This window comes from Coturnix japonica, chromosome 8, assembly GCF_001577835.2.
Source record: "Coturnix japonica isolate 7356 chromosome 8, Coturnix japonica 2.1, whole genome shotgun sequence".
NCBI classification, from domain to species: domain Eukaryota; kingdom Metazoa; phylum Chordata; class Aves; order Galliformes; family Phasianidae; genus Coturnix; species Coturnix japonica.
This window is the reverse complement of record NC_029523.1, coordinates 9459302-9474093: the sequence shown is the minus strand read 5'-3', so window position 1 is coordinate 9474093 and position 14792 is coordinate 9459302. Positions and strand designations below refer to the sequence as shown.

The 14792-nt window shown below is 35.6% G+C and overlaps 1 protein-coding gene across 6 annotated transcripts in view; it reads left to right on the top strand.

Annotated features, from left to right (window-relative positions):
- SWT1 (SWT1 RNA endoribonuclease homolog) overlaps positions 1-14792 on the top strand; it is a 40770-nt gene that overhangs the window by 9854 nt on the left and 16124 nt on the right. For 3 of the 6 annotated variants that reach the window (XM_015869850.2, XM_015869849.2, XM_015869851.2), the window contains exons 8-15: positions 2106-2294; positions 2862-2955; positions 4464-4600; positions 5396-5583; positions 6639-6777; positions 7499-7644; positions 9018-9226; positions 10363-10485. In XM_015869850.2, the coding sequence (XP_015725336.1) occupies positions 2106-2294; positions 2862-2955; positions 4464-4600; positions 5396-5583; positions 6639-6777; positions 7499-7644; positions 9018-9226; positions 10363-10485 (1225 nt within the window). Of the gene's footprint in view, positions 1-2105; positions 2295-2861; positions 2956-4463; positions 4601-5395; positions 5584-6638; positions 6778-7498; positions 7645-8663; positions 9227-10362; positions 10486-14792 lie in introns of those variants that run through there. The other 3 variants (XM_015869852.2, XM_032446284.1, XM_032446283.1) reach the window with 3 other exon arrangements.

Genomic DNA, 14792 nt, shown 5'->3' with positions numbered 1-14792 from the left:
CAGATGTAAGAATATCAGGCTATATGAAACAAACAAACAACACTAAAAAAGCCATCTGATCTTAAAAGGACAGTAGGTTTCACATGAGCCAGGAAACTCCTGCTTACTACACTGGTTCTGTGAACCCAAGTAGGCTTCTTAAGAAAAGTTCAGATATTAAGTAAAACCTACTATGCTTATACCTATGCCCTTAAATTCTCTGTACGTATGTCTCAAAGAATCATAGAATGACTTGGAAAAAACATTAAAGCCCATCCAGTTCCACTCCCACTGCTGTGAGCTGGTTCACCAGATCAGATGCTCAGGGACCCTTCCAACCCAGTCTTGAATGCCTCCAGGGATGGGGTAGTCACAGCTTCTCTGTGCAGCCTGTGAAAGGCGTCACTGCCCTCTGAATAAAGAATTTCCCCCTAAAATCAAACCTAAATCTCCCCTCTTTTAGTTTAAAATCACTCCCCCTTGTCCTGTCACTGTCTGTAAAAAGTTGGTCTCCCTCCCATAACTCCCCTCATGTACTGGATGGTCACAGTGAAGGGTCCCTGGAGTCTCTCTTCTCCAGGCTGAACAGGCCCAGCAACTCTCCTGTCCTTCTGTCACAGGAGAGGAACTCCATCCCTCCGAGCAACTTTGTGGTGGTCCTCTGGTCTCACACCAACATCTCTGTGTCTTTCCTGAGTTGGGGGCCTTGGACCTGAATGAAGTACTCTGGTTGGACCTCTGAAGAGTAGGGTAAAGGGGGTCAGTTGCTTTCTGTCTCGCTCCTGGCCACCCCTCTTTTGTTGCAGCCCAGGATGTAATTCACATGCAAGCTGCATGTCCTGCGCTCATGTCAAACTTTTTGTCTACCAGAACCCACAAGTCTTCATCAGGGTTGCTCTCAGTGAATTCTTCTCCCTGTCTGTACACGCAACTGGGATTGCCTTGACTCAAGTGTGGTTCCTTGTACTGACTTATGAACCTCATAAGGTTCACATGAGCCCACTTCTCAGTTTGTCTGGGTCTCTTTGAATGGCATCCTTCTGTCTTATCAGTTGAGCCACTCAGTTTAGTGTCATCTGTGAAGTTGCTGAGGGTGCATTTAATCTCACTGTCAAGGTCATTGATAAGGATATTTCAAGAGTATACATTGAAACATTTAGTCCATTACTAGTGGTAATGATGATTTACTGTTAGAAGAATTAGGATTGGGCTTATTAGTTGTTGTTAGACATATTTGGAAACTATAAGAGTAATCGTGGTGGTTTGATTTGTTTAGATAATGAATACAGGTATTCCAGCAATGTGGAAAATAACATTAATAAGAGCCCAAGTAATTTTCAAGAATGTGTCAGAATGTCTATTTGTCAGTATAGGAATTGTGTTGTGTAAACTGGGAACTGCTACCTCAAATGCATTATTTAAATTTTGCAGCTCCCAATTTCTGGTGTTGCACCAGATCAATTATGCAAAATGTTCAGAAGATTGCAGATTACCTGTTTACTACAAAGCATATGGATGCTAGTGGATATCTTAAAAATTGCATTTTTACCATGTAGAATAGGATGGCCGATAATTGAAGTATTTGTCTTGGGTGGACCAAGAAAGCAGTTATGAAATCTCTGAGTTACCATATATTCCACTTATAATATTTATAATGTATTCAATTTATAATGCATTTGTGATAGTTCTGAAGTTCAAACCATACTTAGATACAAATGAAACCACAGTCCAATAGCCATTCTTCTTGTTCCTTGCTTAAGAATGTTAATTGGCAATTAACACAACCACTGCTCCTTTCATTTAATGGTTTGTTTTGCACAGTGACTGCTGTTGTTCCTCCAGTATTTTCGGTCCATTTTTTTCAGCTGCTGTTACCTTGCTCTGAAGTATTGCAGTGAGTGTGTGACAGGATGTTGGTCACTATAAATGTTTTCTAATATTGCTACTCACTGCTGTCAATATATTTTCTTAATTTAAAAAAAAAAAAAAAAGAAAAAGAAAAAAAAGAAAAAAGTATGAGCTTATATAAAGTGTTTGAAATAAAATTTAACTGTGGGATTTTAATTGCCCTTACAAAATGTATTTTTTTTTTTTTTTTTTTTTTTTTTCCTTTTTTTTCATTCTAGGGGTTGGCAAACTTGCCTTGATAATTCCCTGGGTTGTTTTACAAGAGTTGGATAACTTGAAGAAGGGGAAAATGTTACTGCATGTTAGACAGAAAGCTATTCCTGCAGTCCAGTTCATCTACACGTGTCTCAAAAATCAAGATTCAAAATTGTGGGGGCAATCCATGCAACTTGCTTCACAAAAAATGTGTAAGACATGCAATCATTTTGGTTTTGGGTACTTAATCCTTGTATGAACTTTAGCACTAAATTTGTAGTTTAATATGGTCTTCAATCTGACTTTGCAGTTTGCTAATTAAAACATGCTAATTGTTTACAAGAGTCTTCAGTGCATATCCTGTGGCTATAGTATGCAGATGTTCACTATTGTTTTATTGGTTATTTCTCACTTAAAACTGCATCTATTAAGTTGCTCAGTGGATAATTACTTAATGAAAATTCATCTGGTTATTTTTTTTTCTTTTAATCTACAAGCTAAAGTTTTGTTATATGCTTTTGGTTTTGAGTCCGTTGTCATAGAATCTAACATACTTAGAAGTTCATGCAGGGCTCACTGAAAGTTCTCTGCCAAAATGGTGGTGTTCTTGAGAGGAGTAGTAGGAGTAGTAGAATTCAAAGCTTAGATTTATACTTTGAATACGCTTCTCTGTCCTTGTCTGAGTTCTGCATTTAGAAATAGTACTGTGACTGCAATGAAGTATTTCTTATGCGTAGTCGATTCTGAACACATCAGCACTATTTTAACTAAATTTGCAGATGGCCTGAGTGATGAAAACAATGATGATCGTGTTTTACAATGTTGTCTGCAGTACCAGAGCCTCTTTCCTCAAGCTGTTGTTATACTGTGCACGTGAGTTTCTGTGTGTTTCTAGGTCTCTTATGAGATTTTAGGTAGTTTGGTGCCAAGTACAGCATTTCAAATCATATTTTAAAATGAAGTGCTGCTACTGAAATAATCTTTTGAGGAGCAGTTACTCCCTTAGAAGCTGTTGTAGAATAGTACAGTAAAACACAAAGATTGTAGCAGTAATTGCCTTCAACTGCACTAGGCCTGAAGTAAAGTTTATTCAACTTTAAAACTTGGAAGAATAACTTCCACAAGTTCTACTCCAATTTGTAACAAATATATTGGAATTATGAGATTAAAAATGTATTTTTATTAATGACTGAGATACAGATAGCTGCCCAGGTGGGTTTGCCGTTGTTTGTGGAGGGTGATAAACAGCATTGCAATTAATCTTAGAAAGAGAGAAGAGGGAGACAGATTGACTTCTGTGCTTGCTCTGTGATGGTAACAGTTTTTTAAAAGACTAATATTCCTAGACCATAAACAGTTTGGTATGTTTCAGGACATAAAGTTGATTACCTAAGTATCAGTTGGTTTGTGTAAGTTGATGTGTTAGACTGGGTTGATGATGAAAACAGTATTTCATAGAATCATGGAATGGTTTGGGTTGGAAGGGACCTTTAAGACCATCTTGTTCCAGCCCCCTGCTATAGGCAGGGATGCCTCCCACCAGACCAGATTGCTCACAGTCCTCTTATATCCTGGCCTTGAATGCCTCCAGGGAGAGGGCATTCATAACCTCGCTAGGCAACATATTCCAGTGTCTCACCACCCCCATAATAAAGAATTTATTCCTAAAACCTAGTCTAAGTCTATTCTCTTCCAGTTTGAAGCCATTTTCCCTCATTTTGTTGCTACACACACTTGTAAAAAGTCCCTCCCCAGCTTTCCTGTTAGGCCCCTTCAGGTACTGGAAGGCTACTATAAGATCCCCTCCGAGCCTTCTCCAGGCTGAGGAGTGCCAGCTCTCTCAACTTTTAGATTTCTCTGAGTAAAGAACAGAAGGTGTTGCTGGTGTCCACAAAGTGCTTTTCATCTGAAAATGCCTCTATCAGTATGAGCAATGGGAATTTGTGAGAGAGTACTAGAGCCCAAGTTTGTAGTAGTTCTGCTATAGTATATGTGCCTCAGGGTGGTATCTATGAACATAATTCAGCCAGCAGAAAGATATAAATGTGGAAAACAAGGCTATGTTATATCAATCTGATAAGATATGAATGTCTTGAAATCATAGTCTTGTTTGCATTCTAAAATCATAGCAGCTGAGCATTAATACTGCAGTACTTATGGTCTTGATTTTCTTAAAGCAGGCTTTTTCTGAGTAGCTAGTTTGGTTAATTTTCTGCTTTATTTTAACTGATTTTAATCTCTTAAGAAGGTATACTTTGTTATATACTGAAGCTTACAAAATAAGCTTACGAGATTCAAATCTTTCAGTGCTTAATTCATAATGTATTACTTAATATGAAGTACTGTCGGTTTTATGTCAAAAATGAATTCTCTTTTCCTAGAGATGACAAAAATTTATGCAATAAAGCCATTGTGTGTGAGATCAAGGCACTCTGTAAAGTGGATTTGGTTACAGCTCTACTGAACCTGAATGTAAACAAGCATCAGAACTGCCTTGAACTGCAGCAGTTGAAATGTGGTAAGTTTGTTTAATGTGTGTGTAAACATAGACTGGCTTTTGAGACTTAGTAATCAGTGTAGGAGAGGGAAAATAGTTACTATAGCCTCAATTTTTATAGGGTTTGAATCCTCGGTACTGCTGTTTTGTTTTGGATAAGTTTTCTGTTTTCAAAGGTAAACAGCTCCCTGAAAGTCTGAGACCTTTATTAAAACATCTGTCTCTTACGATGTGAGGAAATTCACATGATACATTTTCTTTTTACAGAAAAACAAAACAAAATGCAGCATGAATTACCTTTGTTCATAGTCATTTATACTATGTCGTATGTTATAGGACTGGAAACCAGCGTTTCCAGTTGAACCACTTTGGGTCCTATTCTTGCTTAGTTGTAAAACCTTGTATACTGAGGACATACTTTTACATTTTCTATTATTAGCTTCATGTGCATCCCAAACAGTATGGCTAGATTCTTGGGTTACTTGTTAATGTTTCAAAAGATGCAAATAAAGCCAGAAGTGATCTTCTCATACTTGCTAATAACCCCACTGCCTGTATATAATCTAAGATATTTAATAAAAAATAAGTGGAGTTTGATATCACAAATGAACAGTACTCTGGGGAAATTAGATTTTTCTTGTTTAGTTGCTCATAAATAAAAACTATCCATAGTACAAGTGATTACATGTACCTTATCTGCTTTGTAACATAAAATGCATTCTGTTTTTTATTTACGGGAACAAGTGATTTGTGCACTATATTTGCTTCTATAGAAGCTGTTGCAATTAGTACCTTTTATTCCCATTGTCTTTACAGACACAGAATTCCAGGAAACGAAAGGAAGTGATGTTCATCTTACTTTCCAGAAAACAGAAAGAGCTGGTACTCATCTTACTTCCCAATTTCTGAATATAATTCCAGATCTTGAAAGGAATCTAGGAGAAGCTTTATCTTGTATTTTGGAGACTGAAATGAAAATTGCATTTGGAAACCTATGGATGGAGGTAATTTCATATGTCCCCTTTTTTTGTATTTCAAGTATTAACAGGTTTAATCCTTCCATGATTTCAGTACCTGTGCTAAACTAAACAGCTAAGTCATGTAATTTATTAACATAACAGTTTGCTTAACATGGATGTTTGATTTTAGAATTTCATTTTATAACAAGGTTATTTTATTTGACCAGTAATTCCTGCAGTAATAATGATGTGGTAGTAGAAATTCTGGCTATGTGGCTATGCAGTGTGAATTTTCCAAACTCTTTGTATTAATTTCATTACACTTAGACTTTTCTAAGTGTGGTTAAATCTCTGCATTATAAAATATATCCTTCAATAAAATATTAAATTACTTTTATATAATTTATATTATATATAATATTTTATGCAATGTTACACTTGTTGAAAGCATTTGTCTCCCATCAGAGTGTTTTGATATACCATGTGAATATAATTATTCACACATTACATTGCAGATACAGAATTATAGGGATGTTAACCTCCAAGCACTCACTTTTTCAAAAATACTGTCAGCATAAAATAAGTACTCGGGTGCAACATATTTTCAAACTATTCTCTCTCTCTCTCCATATATGTATATTTATATATGTGTGTGTATGTATATATGTATATATATACATATATATATACAAATTAATTGTAATATAATAGACACAGCTATGAAAAGTCTGTTTATTCTTTTTAATAGTTGCAGATAATCAACAGCGTATTTACAGTTGTTCTGGCTTTTGTACATATGTAATGCATTAAGAGATTACTCAAGGGTGTTTTGAGTATTTGAGAAAAGGAGAATAAAAAATGATGCAAATGTTGAAAGGTTATTATTGCACACTGGATACTTCTTCATGGATGTTTTTGCCTATCCAATGATGTTGCTTAATCAAAATTTTTAAATAGATAACTTTGTTCAGTTTGTTAAATATGAGTATAACTTTATTTCTGAGAAATCATTGGAATTCTGATTCAGCAAGTACAAATAATGTTATTGAAGAATAGGGCTGGACATATTTGTTTGACTTTTGAGATGTGTTATCTTTCAGATACTATATTTGAAACCACCATGGACATTAGCAAACTTACTACAGTGTTACAAAAAACATTGGGTGGCTGTTTTTGGTTATGTTGTGCCAAGGAGCTTACTTGCAACTGTTGAATTTATCTATAATCACTTTTGTACAGGTGAGAATCTCTAAGAAAGTTAATTTTCAGTTAAAGAAGTAGAGTCTTGGCTGGGCACTTACTCTATGTGATTAAATAGTAACCAAAATCAATGGAAAAACATTTTAAAGAATGTTTATAGTAATGGTCACAGAAATCTTTTGACTATTTTTAAGAAGCAGATAATCTTCCTTTTGTTTCCCTCTGTGTTTTATCATAGAATCACCAAGGTTGGAAAAGACCTAAAAGATCATCCAGTCCAACCGTTCACCTATTACCAATAGCTCCCACTAAACCATGTCCCTCAACACAACATCCAGTCGTTCCTTGTTGCCAAATCATCTGCATTTGATAAATAATTTGTGGAGGAGTAAAGTGTACTTATTTAGTATAAGTATATTTATTTAGTGTATGTATTTAGTGTTTAAGAACTGGAGTTTAACAGATACAGACCCTCTGGGATATTGCTGTTCCATAGTATTATGTTAGATATACCACTTGAGCCTCTTGCCAGATTATGGATAGTTGGGAAGACTTAGTTAAGATGCAGAAGTCTTAGCCCTACACCCAGTTGTTTGTATTTCTCTTGAGGCTGCTTTATCTGATGTTTCTGAAACATTTTTCAAGGCCTTATATGCACCTTAGTAAATTCAGGTATTTGAGTATTAAACTTGCCTCCTAAGACTAACAGTGCTTAACTTCTAATTATTTTTCAATTTCCATGTTAATTTCTAAATGTCAGGTAAGGCACTAGACACCACAACAGCTGTTATCTTGCTTCAGGAAACCAAGAAATTATTGCATGCTTTCAGTCTGAGGTCTGACTATGATGGAGTATTGCCCCGGGCTTTTGAGGAAGTGAATAAGCTATACCAAACATTTACAGAGGTAAGAGGTGTTTTATTATTAATTCTCCTAATCTGTTCTTGAAGTTACTCTGTGTTTGTATTATAAACTTGGCTTACATTTTTAAATTATTCACAGAATTTTAAAAAAATATTGCAGAAAACATTGCTAGGTTGTTGTCTAGATTAATAAACACCCAAATTTAACTTCTATTTTCTTGTAGCAAATATGTATCACTACATGTATGCTTGGTAGACTTTTTTTTCTAATATAAGTGTGTTAGTATTTGGAATGTGACTCAAAAACATTACCTAGTTGCCTCCAGGAAAAGCAACTTAGTTTTATATTGCATTTGTAACTGTTATAAATGGCCTTAGGGATTAAAGTTAAGGATATACATTTTATACTTATCCTGTATTATTATTCCTTTATCATTTCATCTTTCTTTGTCTCAGTAGCTGTATTCCTGTAGTCCTACATATGTAGAAAGGACTTTTTTTTATACCATGTACTTTGTGGTAGTAGAGATTGTTCTGATACCTTTTGTGCTCTGAAAAGTATGCAGTTCATCTCTGAGTACTGTGGAAGAAATTCCAGTGTCTTGGTTTGTGATGATTGTTAGTTCTAAGTGTAATGGCGTAAAAATGGAATAGTGACCCTGGGTGAGGGTCACTGGGGAGGGGAGATCTTTTTTCACATGGAAAAAGAGTACAGGTCAGAATACCTGTAAAAAGTTATTTTAACTTTTGGAAAAGGCTGAAAGAGAAAGGAAGAAGATGATGATCAAGGAGGGGAAGGATGATCCAGTATCTTGTGCTTGCAAGTTTTGGTTCTCTGCTGCACTCTTAAATTCTGTGCGTTGCAGTTAACCACTATTCTGTGATCAGTGCCACATTAAGGAGCCTTTCTGTCTGAAAACTTGTTTCCTCCTGACCTTATCTGACTTTTGACTTCACAAGGGAATGTCATTTTACAGACTTGTTTGTGTCACATCAGTTTAACCTGGATATATTTCCTGTGTTAATTTGCTGCTGATATATGAGTACTTTATGCTATTCCAGAGGAGTGTGCCATCATCCATGGGAGGCAGAGCAGAGTTGTCTTTCCATGTGCAAGTAAGAGAGCGCTGTAGTTTATTTTAACTTATCTGTGAAGCCTTGATGTAGGATTTAACCTTTGCTTCAGTTTCCTGGTCTACAATTATAGAAGAAAGCCTTGGTAAAAGGCTGAGAGGTGCGTTAGACACAGAGACTATAAGGACTGTTAAAATTTGAAAAGATATGCCTTGCTTTTTTGAGCATCACCTTAACAACAAGAACAACAACAAAGGCAACCTAAAGCAGATAAAAGTTTTCAAGTTTCCTTAAGTTAGGAAATTAAATGCATTCAGTATTTGCTTGCTAAACTTTTATAAGGTAAAGTCAGACAGTGAGCAGAATTTATCTGAAGACATCACGGTTCTTTCAAAAAGTTCTCCATGCGAAAGGATGGAAGCAACAATACCAAATCTTCAAAACTGTGAAGAGAAAAGGATACCTGCAACCATACAGGTTGCTCAAGAAAACAGGCACCAGGAGATCTGGTCAGTCCTTGAAGGTGTATGGAATAAGATGAATTTGTACAGGTATGGTGTACTAAAGAAATTTTGAAGTTAAATGTAACTTCACATGATTTCCATTCAAAAATACCATAGGAACTGCTTGGTTTTTCTCATTTTAGAGAAGAAGTTATTAGTAATTAATTGAGATTTATGAAAGCATCACACAACTTGTCAGTTGTGAAGTGAGGAGCAAAAGAATTGTTATATAGATGCAGTCACTGATTTGTATAGCCTGCTGTTCCTTTTCCTGATTGTGTTTAGAATGAGTAACTTATGAGAATAGTGTTGAAGATCTCATAAGATGCACAAGTGGGAGACATCCATGAAAACTTAATCTTTTCCCATAAAAAGAGGCATTAAGCTCTATGTTTTCCTTTGGTGATTTCCTTTTCAAACCCCACAGAAGGGTACTAGCCTATGCAAAAGCTGGGGTTTTTTTGTTTGTTTGTTTGTTTTAATTATTTTTTAAATCTTAGTTGATTGGAAATAGTTTTCCTTTTAAGCAAATTTCTTCACCTTAAAGGTGAAGTGCACAAATGCAGAGTCTGCTTATTAATTTCATTTCTCATGTAAACTCAAAATTGCATGAAAGAAAAGCCCCTCCATGTAGAAGTTTTGCCACTGTTTTTGTTATTTTTGAACACTGTTTGAAAAATCATTGAAACACTATGCATGTTATTTTAAATAATCTGAATATATACTGTGGAGTTTATTCTTCATGAGTGCAATGCAGCTTGTGGTCCCATTGCAACCGCTGAAGGAAAGGTGTCAATCCTGTTCTATTAAATATGGAAAACAAAGAAGCTTGAAGAAGTACATAGAAAGCAATTTACTTTGCTCCTTCAGCCTAAACATCCTCTTCTGGGAGGTTTGCTGAGTTCTTCTCAAGTTACATTGAAGAGATGTTTTCATTGTCAAGTAAAGTTTAATGATAAATCTGTTTAAGTAAAAGTCAGAGAGTTGCCAAGAAAATTTTAAGCAGAGAAGTAGGACATAGTTGTCTTAGTATTTATTCTTAGGCTACTTTACCTGACATGGTTATAGTATATATTGACATTTGGTCTTGTTTTATTAATAATAGTCAAAATGCAGTGCATACAAATGACAATGATTTTTATTAACTATTTTTCTTTGTTTCATCCTTGTTTTTGTAATACTAGGCTTGAAATTTTCCAGAAGTTAGAGTCCAACACAGTAATTGCAAAGTCTTCATTTCAAGAGGCTTTTTCAGGACTGCAAAAACTCTTAGCAGCTGTGAATTACATTCTTGAAGGAATTTGTAGGTAAGAATTTCAGCTAGCCATAAGATCTAGTGAGAATAAGGCATGTAGTTGTAAAAGTCACTTAACTGTTGGTGCCAAACTAGAAGTTAAATGTGCATGCTTAGTTTCATAATTTTCAGTAACATCTCATTATTACATTTATCTAGAGCAATTTATTGGTAACGAAAGAATAATTAACTCTTGGTAGACAACCAGATTTCTTGTAGTGGATTTTTTCTTTTATGACTTGGAACTTGTTTTCCAGTATTTTGATGACAAGCCACTGGGAATTGCTTATAGTGTTACAGCAACTGTGACATGCTTAAATGCTGCATTAGCTCTGATGGCAAGAGCTGAGAGTAATTTAGAACATTCAAACATGAGGCCTGCTAGAATTTAGTATATTTCTAATGTTGAAATGGGATTTTGAGATTTCATTGTTACTTAATACTAGAGTATTCTTAATGAGTCAAAACCTGCAGTGATAATCAGCTGAACTCTGTTTTGGCAGGATAGTTTTCCCCTCTCTGTTCCTTCTTCCTCCCTTTTTTTTTTTTTTTTTTTCCTTCTTGGCAGGATAGTTTTCCCTCTCTGTTTCTTCTTCCTCCTTTTTTTTTTTTTTTTTTCCTTTTTTTTTTTTCTTTCCTTTTTTTTGTGTGTGTGCATGTGCTGAATAATAAATATGGAGCTGCAGGAGGATTAAGGTATTTCTCGTGCATTCTTCACATAGTCCTCATTTCATAGCAGTTTAGTCACCAGCAGGAACAGCTACAGAAGAATGCTTTAAGTTCTCTTGACTCTTCTGTTCTCTCCATTTCCTGTGTATATACTGTAAAGGGTGTTTATAAGAACTGATTTGTAATTGTGATTGAAGTTACAGATGCTGCAGTGAGCATCCTTAAGCTGTGAATCAGAGAGGCTGGAAATAGTTTTCTCAAATCATACGTCTCACTTCTCATGCTTTTTTTGCATGCTGCCAATGCAAGTAGGTCAGAAGACTATCAAATTGCATCCAAGCAATTGGTACGTCAACAATCTACCTTTTAAGTAAGCACTGATGTATACTTATCTGTTGTAGATAACACCTTTGCTAGGAATCATCCAAAAAGCATTTTTTTTTTAAGAAGTTTTTTTTTTTTTTTTAATCTGTTCTTAAATTATGGAGTAGTGAACTTCTGAACTAACTTTCATTATCAGTGCTTAGCAGTGCTCTTTACAGTGTTCCTGTAAGATGTTAATTATCACATCATGACTGTCTGGAGTGGAAGTACAGTTATCTCCTTTTTATAGTGTGCAGTCTGAGCTTTTCTGCACTTAGTCTGTAGCAAAGATGTAGAGCTTTGTCACTTGGTACTTGAGATCTTCTTTCTCAGAAATTGCAAGAGTATTTATTTTTTCTTTTCCCTCCAATTAAAATGATGATAGAATCATGCAGATATTTGCTTTCCTTTTCACCATGTGAGAAGTTTGTTGCCTTTTTGTTTTTAATTATGGCCAAAAGAATATTTCTTTAATTAAAATCTTTCAGTAAAATACGCATTCTGCAAGTCTGAAACGAGCATTGAGGTACAAGCATACAAAGTATGAAGTAGTGTATTCACGTAAACATGAGGCCTAAGTAGAAAGTCTGAGATTGTCTGTACAATACAGCAATATGGAACAAAACTATTCTGAGAAATATTTAGATTCCTTGAAAGATAAAGTGTCTACATGTTATAAAAGTGGAAACAGGAAAATACATGTAGATATTTGAGTTAGAGAAGCTTGGTGGTAATAAGTTTATTTTTGTTTCTGATGTTTGCAGTAGTACACACATTTCTGATTAGATGTTAGTAGAGTCAGTGTTTGTTTTTCTCTTAAGAAATTGTCTTAGTAGCACATCTTACTCCTAAACTTACTTCTTTTCAGACCTGTCCTAATATTCTTGCAAGAAACCCTTTGGTATCAATTTGTGTGTGTGGTGGATGAGATTTAATGTGAACTTCATGCTTTGAGACCATTATTTTTGTATTACATACATGTTTTTAACACTTAGTTGTTTGGTTGTTGTTTTTTTTTTTCTTTTACTGGAAGTGACCTATCTTCTATATTTCCCATTGGGGAAGAACTCTTTAAAATAATAAGATCTGTAATTATGTCAAAGAAATCTCTTTTTCAGAAAATGTGCATTTTGATTAGAAAAATACTTGAGGCAAACATGATTTAGGTCCTTTAACTTTGTTGAAATGAGGAATCTATTTTTTATTCCACATGATTACACTGAGACTCAGTAATGTTTATGAAGTAATTTTAAATAATCTTTTTCTTTTCTACTACTGTACACTTATTAATTCTGTAAATAAAAGTAGTTTTCTTTAAATGTTTCAATTTTGAAAAGCTTGCTCTGAGTTTGTTCTGTAGAGTTGCAGTAGGTGGCGTAGTGGGGCAAGAAATTCAGAAGGCGTACATTGCATAATCTGTTTTAATCTTTGAGTTTTCTGAGTAGGTTTTCCAGTAAGAGTCGGAAGCTGTGCTTTTAGGTCATGGTAGTTACATATATATTTATAACAGAATATCAAAACAAAAATTCTGAAGCTTGTGAAAGTGAGGCGGTTCATTTTACCCGAATTGCTCAGCCCTTCTAATACTGCACTTAATGTGTATTTCTTTCTTTCTTTTTCTTTTTTTTTTTCTTTAATAGTACCTTACAATGATTGGTGCAATTACAGAAAATGAAGCAAATGGAGAAAAAGTAGTGAAAAAGTTTTAACTTGAGAATTTGGAGGCAGTACAGATTTAGTGATAAATCATGGTAGCTTCTATTCCTTGCTATCTGAAAAAAATAAGAAAAAAACTTTTGTGAATGTTTGGAATGTTTAAAAATAAGTTGTGTTGAAAGTGCAAACGCATTAGGAGTTCATGTTTTGTGATTGTTAAAAACAGTTAGAAAAGCACAGTCACTCTTCTTGTGATAAGTAACTATAAACCCAACTGGGAGTTGGGTTTGTTCAGCCTAGAGAAGAGAAGGTTGCGGGGTGACCTCATTGCAGCCTTTCAATACCTGAAGGGAACTTACTCCCAGGAGGGGAGTAAACTCTTCGAAAGGGCTGACAATAGCAGGACTAGGGGAAATGGTTTTAAGTTGAAGGAGGGAAGATTTAGGTTGGATGTTAGGGGGAAGTTCTTTACTAGGAGAGTGGTTAGGTCCTGGAACAGGCTGCCCAGGGAGGTTGTGGATGCCCCGTCCTTGGAGGTGTTCAAGACCAGGTTGGACAGGGCTCTGGGCAACCTGATCTAGTAAAGGTGTATGTTTGGTGGCCCTGCTAGGCAGGGGGGTTGGAACTACATGATCCTTGAGGTCCCTTCCAACCTGGGTCATTCTGTGATTCTGCGACACTACTATGCCTATCCAGACCTCCTGACTTGAACATGCTTGTGACAAATACAGATATTATAAAAAAAACAAACAAGCAGCTAGAAAGGGAATAGCTCTGTGCATCTTACCCTGCCTTTGAGACTTTCCTGCAATACAGATTTTTATCTTTGTTTCTTCCTATAATTACATTAACAGCAGAATAGAAATTACATGGCAATGTGCTGCATGTCATAAGTGTTGGACAGTACTTCAGCATTACAATGAAGGCAATAACTAGTATGGCTAGCATCTGTATGTAACCTGTCTCCATGTAAACAAAACATTACTTAGTAGCTTTCTCTCAAATGTAGCGGATCCTGGAAGCTCTTGTTGTATCAGTAACTTCTTGAGACTTACTACTTAAAAAGTGAATGTGAAATGGCTCCCTTCCACTTCAGGTCTCTATCTGAGGGGCATCATACGTGCTCACGTGTGTTATATGGATTAACAACAAATAAAGACTATTAAATCTCCAAAGTTTGTATGTCTACTTGTGAAGCCATGAAACGTTTGTTAGGTGTGCAGCAGTAACAAAAATCAGCACCTCATCTATTGCTCTCAGCATTGTTGGAGATTACCTGAGTGTTTTTCTGGATGTTTCAAAGCAAATGTACTAAGTTATTTATAAAATGACAAAGGCAGGAAGAGTAGGAATAAAAATCTGTTGGCATCCTGTTGTGGTTTGGCACAAAGAAAAGCACATACTTCCCTCACACGGTTATGGTTTGCCTCGTACTTTGCATACTCTTGTCTCTCTCGTTTTGTTTGATTTGGTTACGTGGTAAATTCCCATTCTTCCTCAGATTGTTTTCTCTCTGTTGAAGCTGTCTGCATGCTATCTGCCCTTCCCCCTTTCCCAGAGCATGTGGCCTGGGGCCGGCCAGGTCGCTTGACAAAACTCTTCCTCTTTTTTTCTTCTCGGGGCCTGTGCTGC